Source organism: Mixophyes fleayi, chromosome 2, assembly GCF_038048845.1.
Source record: "Mixophyes fleayi isolate aMixFle1 chromosome 2, aMixFle1.hap1, whole genome shotgun sequence".
Taxonomy (NCBI): Eukaryota; Metazoa; Chordata; class Amphibia; order Anura; family Limnodynastidae; genus Mixophyes; species Mixophyes fleayi.
This window is the reverse complement of record NC_134403.1, coordinates 61,156,988-61,175,428: the sequence shown is the minus strand read 5'-3', so window position 1 is coordinate 61,175,428 and position 18,441 is coordinate 61,156,988. Positions and strand designations below refer to the sequence as shown.

The 18,441-nt window shown below is 34.4% G+C and overlaps 1 protein-coding gene and 1 pseudogene across 1 annotated transcript in view; both read left to right on the top strand.

Moving 5' to 3' along the window:
• LOC142139809 (tripartite motif containing 13-like) overlaps window positions 1-18,441 on the top strand; it is a 693,488-nt pseudogene that overhangs the window by 296,070 nt on the left and 378,977 nt on the right.
• LOC142141019 (uncharacterized) overlaps window positions 1-18,441 on the top strand; it is a 98,682-nt gene that overhangs the window by 11,817 nt on the left and 68,424 nt on the right. The window contains exons 3-5 of the mRNA XM_075199081.1: window positions 14,531-14,664; window positions 16,166-16,215; window positions 17,641-17,714. Of these exons, the coding sequence (XP_075055182.1) occupies window positions 14,531-14,664; window positions 16,166-16,215; window positions 17,641-17,714 (258 nt within the window). The remainder of the gene's footprint in view (window positions 1-14,530; window positions 14,665-16,165; window positions 16,216-17,640; window positions 17,715-18,441) is intronic.

Here is an 18,441-nt window from a genome sequence, read left to right as displayed (position 1 = left end):
ACCAATAAAAGTAGGTTGTACTACAATTTACAAATATCATATTACAATTGGCTGAGAAGGTATATAGGCGTATCCTGATCCTTATGGGTCTACTGGATGCAATGGAGAAATTGAAGAAGTCTGTGCAAGTCTTTGTTCAACATCTCTTGATTGGAAACATCTGGTATTTGAATAACTCTTTCCTTCCTGTTCATATCACTCTCATCAGCTCACACGCAAGGCTCCAATTGACATAATAATACCACATCTAATATTAATGATATACCAAAATAAGATAAAACAATGTAAATATTTTCATATTAATAAATTGTCTTCATCCAAAATAAAATATCTTTGACAGTCCCCGGTTTGATAGTTCTCTAAACTATCACACAATATTATGATTATGAGGTTTAATTTGTTCATACAGTTCTATAATTTCTTCCCCTGTATTATTCACTCTCTTAATTTCTCTACTCAATGTTTTCTTACAAAATTTCATCAGTACTGGTATACATTTTAATATGTAAATAAATAACTAGCAATATTCCTAATATAAAAAAAAAAATCTTCCTAATGAATGCATTAACGATTGAAACCATGTACCAAAACCTGAAAAATTATTATTATATATTGTTTTTAATCTAACAATGAAAACCCTGTGTCTACTTCAGATAATGTAATGTTATATATATCTTTGCAAAAATCTCTTTTTACTTTTATTACTTCATCCATATAATTATCTTCTCTAGATTATGTTTCGTTTGTCAAAAACAAATACGACTTTATGTTTCATACTTCATCTGTAATATTACACAATAACCTCTTGTTTGTGCAGTAAAATAATTTAAGATCAGTCTATGTTCTATTAATTTTTAAAAAACTTGAAGCTCTTTTGCAACATAACAAAAGGTTTCATCATACACATTAGATATTTTGTCAATCAATGTAGCTAAACCTTGGATATAAAACCAATTCATATTTCTATGTGCAGTGCCTATAACTTTTAATATAATCCATACTTGTACACCAGTTGTTTCAGTAATAAGTTGTGATACTGGTTATTGTTTAGTCTTTTCATCACTTCTTTCCTTTCTTTTTATAATCAAATATCTATTAAATACTTTTTCGATACAATTTCCTTTAAATCATTTTGTGTAAATACATTAACAACTGGAATCACCTAACCTAGATAATATATTCTACCTTAATTCAATGGTATACACTTATATGCCTTACTTCCAGATTTGTAATATATTATCTAATAAAATACATGGTATTGCTACATGTAATATATCTATGTATAAAATATCTATAAACTTTCCGTACTTCTTTTTCTCTAACTGCTCTTTACAATCACCATCTTGTAACATTATAATATTTTATTTTCATGCTACTGTTCCCAAAGATCTCTTTGATCCAACATATCTAAATTTTAGATTTATTTTTAAATGCAGGACTTTTCCCAATTTTACCTAGATGTTCATTTCTCTCATCTATAGGTCTATTAGTAAAATACATATAACACTTTCAGTCAATACAAGTGACAACAATTTTAAATAAAGAGGTCATGTTTCATTATATTTCCCATCAACTGGTCTTTCCTCTGGCAAATTAAGCAACTCTGTAAGATTTAAAGGTATTGGCAACAATTCAAAATATTGGTGTCCATGTAGTGTATGTGTACATATCCAACAATTAGTTTAATTGCTCGTCCTATCATACCATTGTACACATTTTCAGGAGGTTATTACAATATTGACATGTACATATTTCAGTTGACAGTCTGTCATTACAATCTTCAGGTTCATCTCCAATTACTTATCTTTTAATTCTATCTTATATGTGTCAATATTGTATGTGTTATTAGTTATGAGTAGAATGAATGATGAAAACAGTTCTGATTCTCTATTTTTACGACTATATGCCCCCATTTCCTCAAAACCACTACTGGATCTTACCATCAGGTCCTCATAACCAAATGTCCATAAAAAATAATATAAGGTATAACAATAAAAATAAATCATGCCTATAGCGGTGACAACAATAATAATAAGGATATTTTCCTTTGATTTCTGGGTCAGATTCTTCTTCCTGAATCACATCTTTATCCAAGTCCTGAAACAAAATTGCTATATATGGTTCCAAAACTTTATTAGTCTCTGCGTCTCTTCAGGTCACTGTCGGATCGACTACCTTCTTGCAGTTGGATATGTGAATCCAAGTATCTTGTTTCAGCAACTTTCAATGCTGTGGTTATTCCCATCGTTTTGTCAAATAATTAGAACTTTAAAAATTTCTGATCATAACATTTTTCCTGGTTGTATATACTGACAGTTCTCAATAGGCATTTGTAGCACAATCAGTTTCAAAGTCTCTTGTTGCTTTTGTAACTGCTTACTCATCTTATTCAGGTACCTAACAGCAGTGGCGGATCCAAGGGGGGGCCCGGCTGCTCTGATTGTGTTTTAAACACAATCAGAGCAGCGGGACAGCACACTGCCAATGCTGAACGGACCTGCACATACTGTGCAGCCGTCAGCAGCCTTAGAAATTAGAAAGGGGGCGGGGCCTAAATCACCCCCCCCCCCCCTAAAATCGCCCCGGGTAGAGCAGTTGCCTAGATCCGCCCCTGCCTAACAGTTACATCTTGAATGCATTTGAAAAGTCTCTTGAGGGCTGATAATAATATTGGGATGTTTTCTGAACAAAATCTCATATGGTGAAAAAATTGAATGGAAGTCTGGGAGGGGTTCTGATACTATAAAATATTAGAGATAAAACCTCTAATCAAATCATCCCTGTATTCTTCATCCCTTTACTCAGTGTATTTTATATACCATTAAATCGTTTCAGTAACTTATTTTTTTATTCTTTAGTAAAAATACATTTAAAAAAACAAACTTACACAGTGAAATGTGTACCCCTGTCATTCTCAATCATTGGTGATATACCATATCTATAAACAAATTCATATACCAATTTATTTGCTGTAAATACTGCAGTGCAACTTGCAGTGGAATTATACTTCTATCCCACTTAGAAAACATATCTACAAACATTAGTACATACTGTAGACATTTTTTTATTTGGATGAAGTCAATTTTATATTACCTGGAATAAAATCTCTGCAGGAGGAATATGTGATGGTTCTACAGATATGGCTTTACCTGGATTCTTCCCTCAGGCAAATAAAGCATGAACCAGCCTTTTTACCTGCATGAGAAGAGAAGCCAGGTGCACACTAGTAGGCCTCAAGTCCACACATACCATACTTATCTAAATGAGTCAGACCATAGGCTGCTTCTGCCAGTGCTGATAGGTAAGCCTTTGGGGCCACTGATCTATCTTTACCATCTTTCCATGTACCATTGGTATCTTGTACACATCCCTTCAACTTGTTATTCCTGTGAATAACAAAACTTTTACATTCTGATTAATTTCTGATCAGTAATTAACTGAAACAACAACAAATTCAAGTCCTGTGAAGAAATGTTAATTAGTAATGGACTTCTTATTACACCTATTGTAACTTCATCTGTCCTTTTATTACCTAATGCAATTGATCAATATTACTTGTGTGATCTTAACACTTAATCACTACCTGCAATGACATCTGCATAGCATCTTGCATCTTCTTCAGATGGTGAAAATATGCTAGCGAAGTACCTACTACAGTTAGACAATCTCTAAATCACCACAATGCACCAAATACATATCTACTATCTGTCTAGATGTGTAATACTTTTGCCTTGCACCAACTCACACACTGTTGTTAGTGCTACTTATATTATATCTTATACATAACTTTCCAATCTCATTTTATCTATGATAACTACCATCTGTATAAAAAAATTATACCTACTCCTAGTAAGTGTGTATCCTCAATGTCAGATCTAGCAGTAAAGGTTCTAGTCCAAAAGTTCCATACAGTCATAAATAGGCATTAATTCATCAAAAATTTCATATACTTATCATCCACCCTCTGCATTCCCATGCATACTAATTAAGAACATAACAGTATTAAAGATATTACACCAACAAATAGATAAAGAAAAGCCATAAGATCTCATTTACAATTTACGAATCTGGCAGGGAAGACTTGTCATGTTTGTGCAAAATTCATCAAGAGCAAAACAGGATACGGAATGAAAAGAGATAATTTCTGACTAAGTGCTAGATAGTTTACTTCTATGAATAATGCTACAGTTGCAACTACTTTTAAACAGATTGACAATGAATGAGCATCTATGTCTAAATTCGTCACTATAATAAACAATAGGTCTTTGATAGTTTCCATGTAAACTCATGTGCACTTATGATTTATTTAGCAACTAGTGCATATGCAGAATAACTCGCACACTTTCTGAGGAAAGATTTGTCAGTCCTTGGGTCAAGCAATAACCCAAATACTTAACCTGAACTGGCAAAATTGCAGTTTATTTCTGGAAACCATGTAGCCATGTTGATATAGGAATATTAACAGCTAACAATAGTGTCTGTAAAGACTGTAAAAAACAAAACAAAAGTAAGTTATTAACATATAAGATAAATACAAAATCACAGTATGATATAAAAGTCTCAGGAGAATCAGACAATAAAATTAATAGTTCACATAGATTGTGAGCTTGCGAGCAGGGCCTTCTCACCTCTTTGTCTGTTTTACCCAGTTTGCTTATTAGTTTACTATGTTTGTCCCCAATTGTAAAGTGCTATGGAATATGTTGGCGCCACACAAATAAATGATGATGATAATAGTTCAACATGTAAAGTTGTTTTTTTTCAGAAATCTACACATGTATTTTTTATCTCTTCAAAGCCCATGGCCCCCCTTCTCTTGTGCTGAGCACAAAGACATTTTCCACTAGGAGTGAAAGGTGGGGGGATGGGTCTTTTTCTCCGTCCTAAAAAAAAAACAATGATAGAAATAATTCTTGTCAGCATGTAAAATAGTTACCAGACATTTTTAGGTGTGGTTCACAATCACATTGAATATTTTTAAATTATTGGGCTATTAATTCTCTTTGTCTAAAAGATTTTAATTGAATAGTCAATAATGTATATTTCAAAACTTCCTGTTTCTTACTAATAATATATCACAATTAATGATCAACTCTTACTCCTACACTCTAGGGTTGCAATTTGAAGAATGCTTCTCAAAGTTTCTGCTAAAACTTCAGCTCCAAATTTTAACAGCCGTTTATCTATGCTCTGCTATGTCCACATACACACACATATATATATATATATATATATATATATATATATATATATATATAATACATATACCCATCTAATGTGACATTTTAGCCACATCTTATGCATAATAATCCTTAAAAGATTTACTATTCTTTAGCTTAATCATGAAAAGTTTATATTAATCAACTCACAGGGGAAAATACATAATTAGCAACACAATTATATTAAATATTAGTAATTTTAGTATGATCACCAAAAATTTCATTCATGCACAGTATTTAGAATTATCACAAACTTGAACAATGTCTCTCAAGCAATGAAATTTGGAAAACCCATAATAAATTTCTGACGACCTAACAAATATGGCTTTTGCATTTTTTTTAAACTAAAGTTAGTTAACTATTTCTGATGTACTAAAGCAGCCCCTGCACCATCTATTGGTTACTTCTGGTATTGCAGTCACTCCCTATTAAATTATTTTTTATTGGGATAATTCTCCACAATTTTATTGTTTTCCTGTGTCTTTTCAGACATAACTGTTTCAGAATCACCTAAATCAGATTCAGGTGACTGTAAAACACTTTTTTTTTATCAGTTGTTAGCCCTTTTACGCTGTCAAACAATACTTCAATATGTCAATAACTTTGATTTCTGATTTTTTCAATTTCTCAATTTATGTTTGAACATTATCCAAAATATTTTTATCAAAGGACCCTGCACTTGGAAACTGCTTATCACAATAATTAGTCATATTCATACAGCCTTACACAAATCACTCAAAAAACACACGTTTGTAACCCCGCAGTTCTACAAACATATAACTTATTTTTCTATCTAAACCTATGGACAATTATTCTCATACTTCACTGAGGATTTATCCCCCGCAGTACATAAATCGCTCATTATATTTTATATTCATCTTTATTTTATTTTTATTTTATTTTAAGAACTGGACTCTGCAGTACGCAAGTCCAAATTTCTCAAGTTGAAATGCGTCCCACAGTGCACATTCAATCGATAGTGGTCCCGCAGTCCCACTATCCAGAAAGTCCATTAGGCCTCACGTCTGAGAGATAGCCTCAATCTCAACACTGTATTCAGTGACTACGTACATTTATTAACTCTTTATTTTATCTCTTAATTTCTCAACGCTCATTAACACACACTCATACTCAGATAAGCAGTTCACAAAGCAGCCTCCCCTGAACTTTTGCAATATTATATTGCCTACATTCCAATAGCAGAAATACATATGATGTACTGTTTAGCAAGTAGCAGACAGAAAAATGTTACACTTTAAACTCCGACTTTTAAATTCTAAAACAGTTAATATAAACAAAAATAATACGCTAAAAGTTCTCATTTCTGCAACGCAAATTTCATTGGGAAAAAACCACAAGATAACCAGTTTGCAATCTATGGTGTACACTTTTTTCTATTTCAAAAGGATAGGCAATAACTTGCCTTCCTTTATAAAAGAGAAAATCGTCGACCATACATTTCAAAATTAGAAATCCAAATGTCCTTTTTCCAAATCGAATCATGTTGAGGAATCTCCGCAGTGAGTCCAATTTATGAAAGTAATAAAATAACTCCTTCATCAAAAGAAACTTTAAGAATAAAATTGTATCATTGTTTATTTACAAAAGAAAAAGCTAGCGCTGTGATAACATTATCACTCATTTTCAGTATCTGAAAACCCTGTCTGTTCACATTCCAGATAGTTACTTTTAGTACCAATAAAAGTAGGTTGTACTACAATTTACAAATATCATATTACAATTGGCTGAGAAGGTTTATAGACGTATCCTGATCCTTATGGGTCTCCTGGATGCAATGGAGAAATTGAAGAAGTCTGTGCAAGTCTTTGTTCAACATCTCTTGAGTGGAAACATCTGTTATTTGAAAAACTCTTTCATTCCTGTTCATATCCCTCTCATCAGCTCACACGCAAGGCTCCAATTGACATAATAATACCACATCAAATATTAATGATATACTAAAATAAGATAAAACAATGTAAATATTTTCATATTAATAAATTGTCTTCATCCAAAATTAAATATCTTTGACAAGTGTCATGTGAAATATTCTTAAAGAGTGCTGCAGCCACTTTGCTGAATTGTTTTAATAAATAATTTATTTTTCCCTTTACAGATATTTGCCTAAATGTGTAATTTGTTCCCATGTTAACAGTGTTGGGCAAAGGGATAATGTGGCTGAATAAGCCCAGTGTTGCTAACCTGGTGCTGTTCCCGGTTAGATCCGAGTGCACTAATCTTGGTTGGAATGGGTAACAGAGCCAGTAGGAGACCTGGTATTGTGACAAGAGCATTTGAGGTGCAGTTTTACACTTTTGTGGTTTATTAATTTAACTTAGTGTCTGCACACAGTAGAAGAAGCCATTTTGTGGGTTGAACCAGCTGAACAAGATAAATGCTAGTGACATCATTGAGACATGAGGCACAAAATGGCAGACTCTGTTGTGTAAATAGAGGCACTCCGGTCCCCAAGGAAATAGTATCAATTAAAACTAAATTTTATTAGATTCATATTAAAACATCAAGTAAAGCGGCGAAATATAGATAAAAATGAAAATAGTGTGTGTAGTGTATTAAAATACTAAGCAATATGGTGATACATCTCTCCCTCCCAGCCCTTTATACCTCCACTATATGGTTATATATAGATGCCCATTCATATTTAGGGGTATCATCTCCCCCTTCATAGCCTTACTGCATAGGGATTGATATATAGGCTATACACTCTAAATAGGCCATAGGCAGACCTATATGGTTTTGGATACTATCTGATTGTGGAACTTATAATTGATAAATGACACGTTCCTGGATAGACTTAATGCAATTTAATTGGCCCTTGTGATACCCTATATCTGCCACTGCCAGGGTGCTTAGTATTTTAATACACTACACACACTATTTTCATTTTTATCTATATTTCGCCGCTTTACTTGATGTTTTAATATGAATCTAATAAAATTTAGTTTTAATTGATACTATTTCCTTGGGGACCGGAGTGCCTCTATTTACTCTTTCTCTCTCTCTTTTTTGACTATGATCAAAGTATACATTAGAGTGCACCCCATCTTTTCTGTGAGGTTACTTTAAGTACCCATTATAAATGAATGGTCCTAATTTTTGTGTGCGTCCATACTTTTTGTTTTGTATGAGACGCTGTTGTGTATAGGCTATAGGTGCGCAATGGCTGGACAGGATGCTCTAAATGTTTATTTGTGTTATGTGTAGAAAAACCAATGTGAAAATACTTCTGTTGGAAACAGGTAGAGATTGAGGGTGTGCCTGTGTGTTTCTGTGTGTGTGTGGGGGGTGGAAGGTGAGATGTAGCTCACACTTTTACAGGTAGGAGGCAATAATATGGAAACACCTGGGTATATGAGGAATACCAAGCATATTGAAAACAAGGGCTTCCAAACAGATATGGCTCATGTTTTAATTAAAGAAAAAACATTCCAGCATGGTCAGAGTTATGTATAAAAATGATGGACTGCTCTGGTGGCCTATAATTAATGCCAGCATGACTACAAGAAGAGACCTTATTGACAGGGGCGGGCTGGCCCGGGGGGCAGGGGGCATCAGGCCCCTGGGCCGCTCGGTCAGACACCTATTTGGGCCGCCCCACCCCCCGCCCGTGAAAGCATGCGATGCCGTCCGCATCAACTGAGTATTGCCCAGCGCACAGGCTACAGCATCACATCACACTCGATGCGGCCGTGCCATCCAATGACGCAGCCGCATCAATTGTAATGTGATGCAACAAAACGGACGGCGGGGTGGAGCGAGGGGGGGTCACCGCAGCGCACTCTCTCACGGCCGGGCAGGGTGGCTGGCAGCTCATTCATCCACGGCCATGGAGGAGGGGGGGGGCACGGCCGCATGACACATGGGTAGTATTGTGTATATACTACACATGTATACAGGGGAAACAATTAGCCAAAAGTGCTACAGGGCTCCTCCCATAGCCTACAGGAGCCCTGTAGCAGCAAATCACTGAGGGCCAAGGTGTCAGATTGACACCCTGTGCCCTGCCTCTCCTCCCCCCAGTACCAGCTGCCTATGAATATGATTAGGGTAGCCCCACTCAATCAAATACATGGGAGCCTCAATCTCACTAGGAGGCTCCCATGAAGTAGGTAAAAGTGAGTTAATATATAAATAAATATTAATAAATAAATGTGTATTTATACTGTATATATATATATATATATATATATACACACACACATATTTAAATAAATAAATCCGTAAATAAAATGAAAATAATAATAAATATATATATATATATATATATATATATATATATATATATATATATATTTATATACTGGTGGCTTGCCCACCAATACAATGGGAGCTTCCAATACAGTAGGAGGCTCCCATTTAGGCAGGGCATGAAAAACACCTACCCCTGCAGCCATTATTGAAGACAAGAGCAAAGGCACAGCACGAAGAAAGAAAGAAAGAAAGAAAGAAAGAGAGAAATTACAATCACTTTTATTCAGGTAAGTGTATGTTCAGTTTTTTTATATTATCTTTTTAATCTTTTATTGTAAAAAAATAGCGTATATGTGGGCGAATAGATAATCATACAAATAGTGTAGTGCTATTTGTATGATGATCTATTACTAGTGCTTGATAAATAGGTTTCCCCAACATAACCCCGATAACCCCATTAGTATTTTAGGGAGCAAAACCAAGCCATTTTGCTGGCAAAAACATCAGTTTTTTGAAGCAAAATGGCTTCTTGCACTTTGATAAATCAGCCCCTGGGTTTAGTACTGTAATAAAACATTATTATTTAATATATTGCTAAAACCCCTCCCACCTCCACGGACGAGCAGGCAAAAGCATGTAAACATGTATGTAATATAATCAAAAACTGGTGTCATAGTAACAATGTTTTTGGTTGTTTATTTTTTTTATTGATCATATTTTAAATGTGCGTTATCAAAATAATTTTTAATGTGGGGTATCAATTGTATTTTTAATGTGCATTATCAATGCTATTTTGATGTGCAGTATCATTGCTAGTTTTAATTTGCAGTATCAATGCTAGTTTTAATGTGCAGTGTTAATGCTAGTTTTAATGTGCAGTATTAATGCTAGTTTTAATGTGCGGTATCGATGTTATTTTGATGTGCGGTATCAATGGTACTTTGAGAAACAGTTTGACTAGACTAAAAAAGTGTATGTTGAAGGCTTATTGTGAAATATTTTTTTTTTTGTGATTAGTCCTGAATTCAAACATTTGGAACCCCCCCTTAAAATTTCTGCGTTTGTCCCTCCCCAGACACACTGGACTTTCCCTCTGGGCCCCTGTACAAAGTGTTTGTGGAGATATATATATATATATATATATATATATATATATATATATAAATATATAAATGGGCGGCTACTTATGGGCCAGTGCTATGTGCTTGCCCCCCGGGCTAAAACTTGCCAGCCCTCCCCTGCTTATTGACTTTATAAGAGGGGTAATTGTTGGGGCACGTTTGGCTGGAATTTCAGTAACCAAGAACGCTCAACTTGCTAATGTTTCATGACTAGTGGTGTCTAAGGTAATGTCAACATGGAGCTCTAAGAGAAAGATCATCAACACAGTGCAACAGTGGGCTGAAGTACACACTTCAGGATCGTAGAATCTGTACATTAATTTGAAGCACAAAGTATAAATGACTAACATCTGACTTCAACTTGAACCTATTAAGTAAAATTCAATTTCGTCATTTAATTAAAAGGCAAGGTCATTGCAAATACTTGGGACGGCCATGGGCACCACGTTTGCCCCTAGCTTCGCCAACATTCATATGGGGGCGTTGGAGGACGACCTCATTTGGGGTGGCCCTTATGGGGCGAACCTGGTGCTCTATGGCCGTTACATAGACGATTTTTTATTATTTGGGATGGAGGTGCTCAATTGGCCTCAGAATTTGTTTCTTTTCTTAACACTAACACTTATAATTTATTTTTCACTCATCAGTTTAGTTGTTCCACTGTAAACTTCCTGGATATTACCCTTACGATAGAGGAAACTAGTAATAGAATTATTTCCAATAATTATAATAAGCCTGTGGATTCTAATACGTATCTACATTTCAAAAGCGGCCATTATAAACCGTGGATCAGAAATATCCCCAAGGGACAATTATGTAGGATTAAAAGGAATTGTACTCTTGAGAATGACTATGAAACACAGGCCAATAAAATGCAATTGGAATTTTCTGAAAGAGGATATCCGTCAGATCTGTTAGAAGAAGCCAAAGAGCATGCTTCTAAATTAAAACAAAGTGATTTATTAGTTTCAAAGAATAAAACTCAATCTGATAACTCTACTAAATCAAAAGGTTTTGATAATTCTCTCATTTACATTTCAAAATATAACAATAAATCTCATCTGATCAAAAGAATTATAACTAACAACTATAAAATCCTGCATCAGGATAATATTTTGAGCAATGTTCTGGATGAAACTCCAATAGTAGTGTACAAGAAAAATAATAACCTAAAAAACTTACTAGCACCAAGTGTTTTGAGATCTAATAGAAATAATAAAAATGATCAAATAGAAAATGGAAAGAAGAACGCCCAATCCTGGTTACCATCTAAAAAACCAGGATGTTATGGTTGTAATAAGAATGTTTGTTTAACATGTGACTTTATTCAGAAAGCAGTCACTAATATTAGGTCTACAGTGAATAAATTGGTTTTTCCTATCTCACAATACATTAACTGTGAGACAACTTTTGTCATCTACGTGCTGGAGTGCCCTTGTGGACTCCAGTACGTGGGCCGCACCACTCGCTCTCTGAAAAGTCGTTTCAGAGAGCATAGGCAAAATGTTATGAAGGGCTACATGAAACACAGTGTTTCTAGGCATTTCTCGGAAGCTCATGGTAATAATCCGAAGGGTTTGAAGATAACTGGAATAGAAAGATTTTGTCCTACAGATAGGGGGGGGATCGTTACAAGAAATTGTGTAAAAGCGAGGTATCATGGATTTTTAAATTACAAACACTACACCCAGAAGGTTTGAATGAAACCTTGGAATTTAACGATTGGGATATTTAGATTTTAATTTATGTATTTCTTTTTATATATTTTTTAATTTAATTTAGTTTACCTATTATATTCATTTTTGGTGTTATTATTATGATTTATATTTTATTAGTTTTTGATTATCCTTATGTACGGATTCATATATATGTACTAAAGATCAGATAGTGTTATGCACTTTCTAAGTGCATTAATGGACATTTGTACCTTTAAGACCTCAAAGATCTGAACAGATGAATGTAATTAAATGAAGGAATACTCCCTTTAAAAAGGGCAACTATCCAGATGGAATAATACTGCTTGAAAAAGTCTGTTCATCATACGAAATGCGTCGCCTTGTTTTATGTTGCCTACCACTATCTGAGTGCCTGAGTAATTTGATTGCTATTACCAAGCTTGAAACGCTATTAATATTGGGACCTATCATCCACACGTCATTTGTGTGTCTGGATCCGGATTTGGTGCGCACCGAAGGAACTGCTGTATGTTTTTTATTCTGACCCGCTTTCTGGTAAGGTGGTTAATCTTTGCCATTGCTGACAGACACTCATCATCAGCCGATTTGGATCCCCAGAGGTATGTGGTCTTTTGATTATATAGAGCCACTGAAGCGGAAAGAAGCCGCACCTCTGTTGGACGCTTAACATACATAGTATGGTTCGATATACGGAATTGTTATTGAATTTCAGTCGCGGCTGCGACAGGAGATCTTATTTTACTGATGATTTATAATATTCAAATTCTCTTCATCTGTCTATTTACCGGATATTATTCATATTAGATCCACAATAAGGGAACTGTTTTTATTCTCGGAGACATGTGCTATTTGATTGCCAATAGCCGCTGAAGCACTAATAAGCGGTGCTTCTATTTGATGTTTCACACACAAAGTGTGGTTCTCTCTATATATAGGATCATATTTGTTTTCTAACAGTGACTGTGACAAGAGATTCCACTTTCTGGATAATTAACAGCATTTTCATTATTCCCTTGCACTGTTTGATGACTGGATAACATCTATATTTGATCCTTATAAGGACAGTTTTTTGAAGATCTAAACTCCAATAAGAAACATCATTTGCATGTACATGTAATAGTTCAATTTCAACTGTATTTATATATTTGAAGAGCAAAAAGGGAAAAACAATTTCTCTGCCTTCCTTATATCCTGCAGGATCCAATTAAATCTGGATATCCCAATTATATTTACCAGCTGGTGATAAATAGGTGTATTGCGTTGCATCGCAATATATGCATGTATATACATGATTATGAGGTCATGTGATCTGTTTTTTATTGAGATATATTTATATCTTTACATTTTTATTTTGATTTATTTGTTTCTTAGAAAAGCTAGTGTATACATAGTATACGCTCCACCTTAACTTTGTGGTTGTCAGCATGTGATACATGTATTTTACACAGCTGTTTGACATTTTTTATTAAAAACCTATTAGGTACTTCTGCGCAACTCTCCTTTTTCCCTTTTGTAAGGTCATTGCTAGTCACTACTTAATGTTACCGTGTGATCATCTTCATCCCATGTTGAAACATTAGGGTTGTATTCCAGGCTGACAATACCTCATCCACAGTTCACGTATGGTCACCCATTGGTTTTATGAGCACGAAACTGATGTTATCTCTATGTCATGTTCAGATCCGAACCCAATCAAGCATTTATGTGTTATTATGGGATATTCTGGAATGACATCTGAGTCAGTGTGTTTCACCACTATTAATCAGGCATCATCTGAATGACTTTCTTGTGGGAGAATGGTGTTGCATCACTCCTGCACAGTCGGAGACATTGGTAGACTCAATGCCAGGGCGTATACAGGAGGCCATAATGGTCACACATCTCTCTATTAAGTGATTTTATGGGGTTTCCCACCAAAAGTCTTATGAGGAACGACAATAAGAATTAATGTGGTGCTATATAGGGGCTGTTTAACTGATGTTTGTACAAGACACTGTCATAGAATGTATATAAAGGCTTTTATAGTAATATATTTCTTTATAATTCCATTAGATAAATTATATAGGAAAACGTTTAAAAAAAATAGTTTAGTGTACCTTTTAGAGATTAATGTAACTGACTTGGATGTCCCTTTGTATGAGAGGTCTCGATCTCGAAGGATTTGCACTTGTGTCTTACTTTATTTTGCTGTGTGTTTTTTTTTTTACTTTTTTTGTTGATTTTCTTCTTGTATAATAAATTATAACAGTAAATACATTTATTTTGGTTTTTTTAATTGCAGAAATGTGTTTATTGTTACGAATATGGAGCATCTGTTGGCTGTGATATAAAAAGTTGCAAGAACACATATCACTATGTATGTGTAGAAAAGGCAGGGGGGGAATGCATTGAAGATCTTGACAAACAATTATATATGTAAGTTACATTTCTTTTGTCTTTAACTACTGTGACAAGACCGCACTTCTGATGAAACAAATGCAAACTTCATGTTTTTTACTTCGTTTTAATGTCAGGATTGTAAAGGTATTTGACACCATACAGATTCCACACAGTTTTTTGTGATCCTGGCCACTAATTAGACAAGGCCCAACCAGCTTCCCCAGCATTGGTCACACTGAACAGTGAAACAGACAGCTGTTTATAACTGACACTACTCCCACAGCCCTAGCTTGATGGGCAGGTGACACGCTCACCTGCCCTTTAAGAGGGAACTCCCAGCAGATGCTCTATTTGCTCTGACTTCAGGCACATCCTGTCAGTCTGCTGTAGGAAAACAGACTTCCAAACCATGTAAGTTAAATCAAACTTTAAACTATTATTTGTCACACATATGTCTTCAACCTGTTTATCTTTAATCTAGGTGTATTGCTGCTCAAATGTTTTACTCTGCTTGCATGCTTTCTCTTCATATTGACAGCTAAATGCCTCCCTTTGCTACTTAGTCATACAAGTTTTTTCAAATGTGGGTTGGGTCCATTTGAGATTTACAGATATACGCACAGGTTTTAAACTCATCATGTATTAATATAACATATGTCACAGTAATAACTTTTATTTAAAGAAGAACTCCACGATAAAGTTGTTTTTAATATGCAAATGTTTTCAATATAGGACACCCACAAATCAGCAGTACTCCGCTGTTTCACCAACTAACAGCCACTTCTACATGGATTGACACCACCACAATGAGTGGTACAATTGTATCAAGAACAGTGATTTTACAGGACAGCAGTCCATCCAATCAATGTTCAATATACAATTACATAGTTTTATTAAAACAATTATAATGTGGAGTTGTTTAAGTTTTATTTTGGCATAACTCAATGAATCATCATCATCATCATCTTAGTTTACTTATAAAAGACTCTGCACAGCACAATCAACAAAATATAAATAAAACAGTATACAGATAAGAGCCAGAAAAAACAATAGAATCAGGAAAAATCAATGCAAGAAGAAACAATAGAGAACACACATACATTAGAAGAGACAACTAGAGCAAAGGAAACTTTACAATTATATGGAAATATTTGGAAATTGTTATACAGTATAAGTGATGCAATTCTTTTTTAGGAACTGTCATATATCAAACAATACTGTTTATAAAGAAGTCAAAACCTTTATGTCATACAAGTTAGAAGAATGCAAGTACACATGAATACAGATATTGCTATAAATTTGTGGTCCTATATAAACAGATAGCCAGTGTCCCTGAAATTGTGCCGCTAATATCTAAGCGTTTTCCATAGTGTCCTTCTTGTTTCCTAAAAATAATTATATTGACTTCTTGATTTATTTGACTTCTTTCCTGTGTTCTACATCATTTATTATACCTGCTTATAGTACACCTTGATCTAAAATTTGACTGATTTAAATAGTAGTATTTATTTGTTCATTGTTTGCTGTCTTATTACAGTGCTTATTGTAAAAGGCATAAAAATACAGAACAGGCGTGTGTTGCAAACGGTAAGTTTTGTGGACAGAGTGTATACATTTAATACTAACACCTCTTATATTAGATGTAGTTTAAATGTTGTTTCTTGCTGGACTTTAAATGTCTGTTTATATGCTTGGTATTTCATTTTAACATTGCTGCTGTTTATGCACTGTACGTGAGACTGGGTGTTATACTTTCGCTATATATACACAAGGGCACAACATGGCAGTTATGTTTAGTCATCCACTGTTAATGACAGGCTGGGGGAGCATTGATGTTACAATATTGTTACTGGCCCGATTATAGCCGCAAACAGCATAATATACCGTATATAAAATGTATAAATATATACATTGTCTCAAGATCAGGATAGGGGTGCCGTCTTCTGGGGTAAATGGCTGCACTTCCCATGCATCAGCCAAGTAATAGCACACCAGTCCAGTGCCTCAGTATTAGCAGCCACGGCTAGTTTTATTTAGCAGAATAAAAATAAAGAAAACATAAATCCTAATTTGTATGGCTGTAGCCAATACAATAAAGAGAATTCCCTCTCAAAGGTGTAGGGACTTAATGTCCCACAAACATAAAATAACAGAACTCACAAATAATAATGGCAGTGTCTCTCAGCAGGCCTCTGACCTGTTTCCCAGGTAGCAAGAGATTGAGGGAACTGGCTCACAGCCTTTAACTACACCTCACAGGTGCAGTTTCTGATTAGCCAGCAACTAGCTAGCAGCTAGAAGACCCAAAATGGGCCTAATGATAGGAGCCAACCCTTCTCTCTCCTTTCATAACCCCAGGGCCCCTTACACCGGCTTGTGCTACAGCCATTAACAATCTTTGTGGCGCTCTTTCCCAAACACAAGCAATCTCCTTGGGGTTTTCAAACACATAACACAGAAACCTCTGACTTACATATCTGCCCTCAACAATTTCCCCCAGTGCTTCTGTTTTAACATACATAAACTTTGCTCATTGGTGAAGTGTCTGGGTACTTCCTCAAGTTAAAGGGTGGTCAGGTCTCGCATGCAGTGCATTTGTAATATATCCAACTGCTGTATTAGTTACTATTATTGCACTCAATCTATTATTGATGAAAATAGAGTAGTCCTTTTGAGTTTCTGTTGACTCCTCAAAGTCTTCCTGGGAAATAAAAAATAACAGTTAAACGTTCATTTATAACATGTTTCTGCCACTATAATTGCATCAGACCTAAACTAAAGTATATGTATATACTTTATATACTAGTAGAAAAAGTTTGCAGTGAAATCTATTATTGCTTTAAAAAAGGAAGACATTTGGAGTCTTTTGACTCTTCAAAGACTCCCTGGTTTAAAAAAGTGTAAAAAATAAATTGAAACGGTAAACAAAAATATATTTGTAAGGTGTATCTGCCACTCTATATTTGATACATTTCAGCATTAGTGCTTCTGATACAGTTTTTTCATTCTTAGACGAATCGGATGATGGCCCTCACTTTAGAGCTCTCCCCAGCACATCGGAAGTTTCACATGGAAACATAAGGCAGGTAGGAGAAATGTCTTATTACACTGTGGACAGATATTTTACTTTTTTTTTAATCCAAGTTGCCTGTTTGAAAAATAATAGCCCACATTCTACAAACCTATCTGTATCTCCATCTGCCAAAATTTCTCTGTACGGAATCCAAACATATCACAGGTCCGGATATACAAAGTACAGAGACATATATTGAGCAGACACAGATTATTCTAATATAAATGCTTGAGGATAAAAAGAGCAAATATTGGAATAAAATTACAATTGGTCATGGTTTCGACCCTGGTTATGTTACACAAGTCGTGTAATCCCACAAATAGATTTATACATTGATTTGACGTGTAATGTTTATAGGGATACCTAATATGTGAACTTTAGTAGAGTTTACACTGAGTGTTAGGGCATATATAAATATATCTGTTTTGATTATTTTATTTCTACCTTTAAACACAAAATATTTATATATATATATGTATGCAGGTATATATCTATATATATATATATATATATATATATATATATATATATATATATGTATATATGTATGTATATGTATATATGTATATGTATATAGATGTATGTATATATATGCATATATATATGTGTATATATATGTACATGATATATATGTATATATGTATATATCTATCTATATATATATATATATATATATATATATATGTATATGTATATATATATGTATATGTATATATGTATATGTATATATATGTATGTAT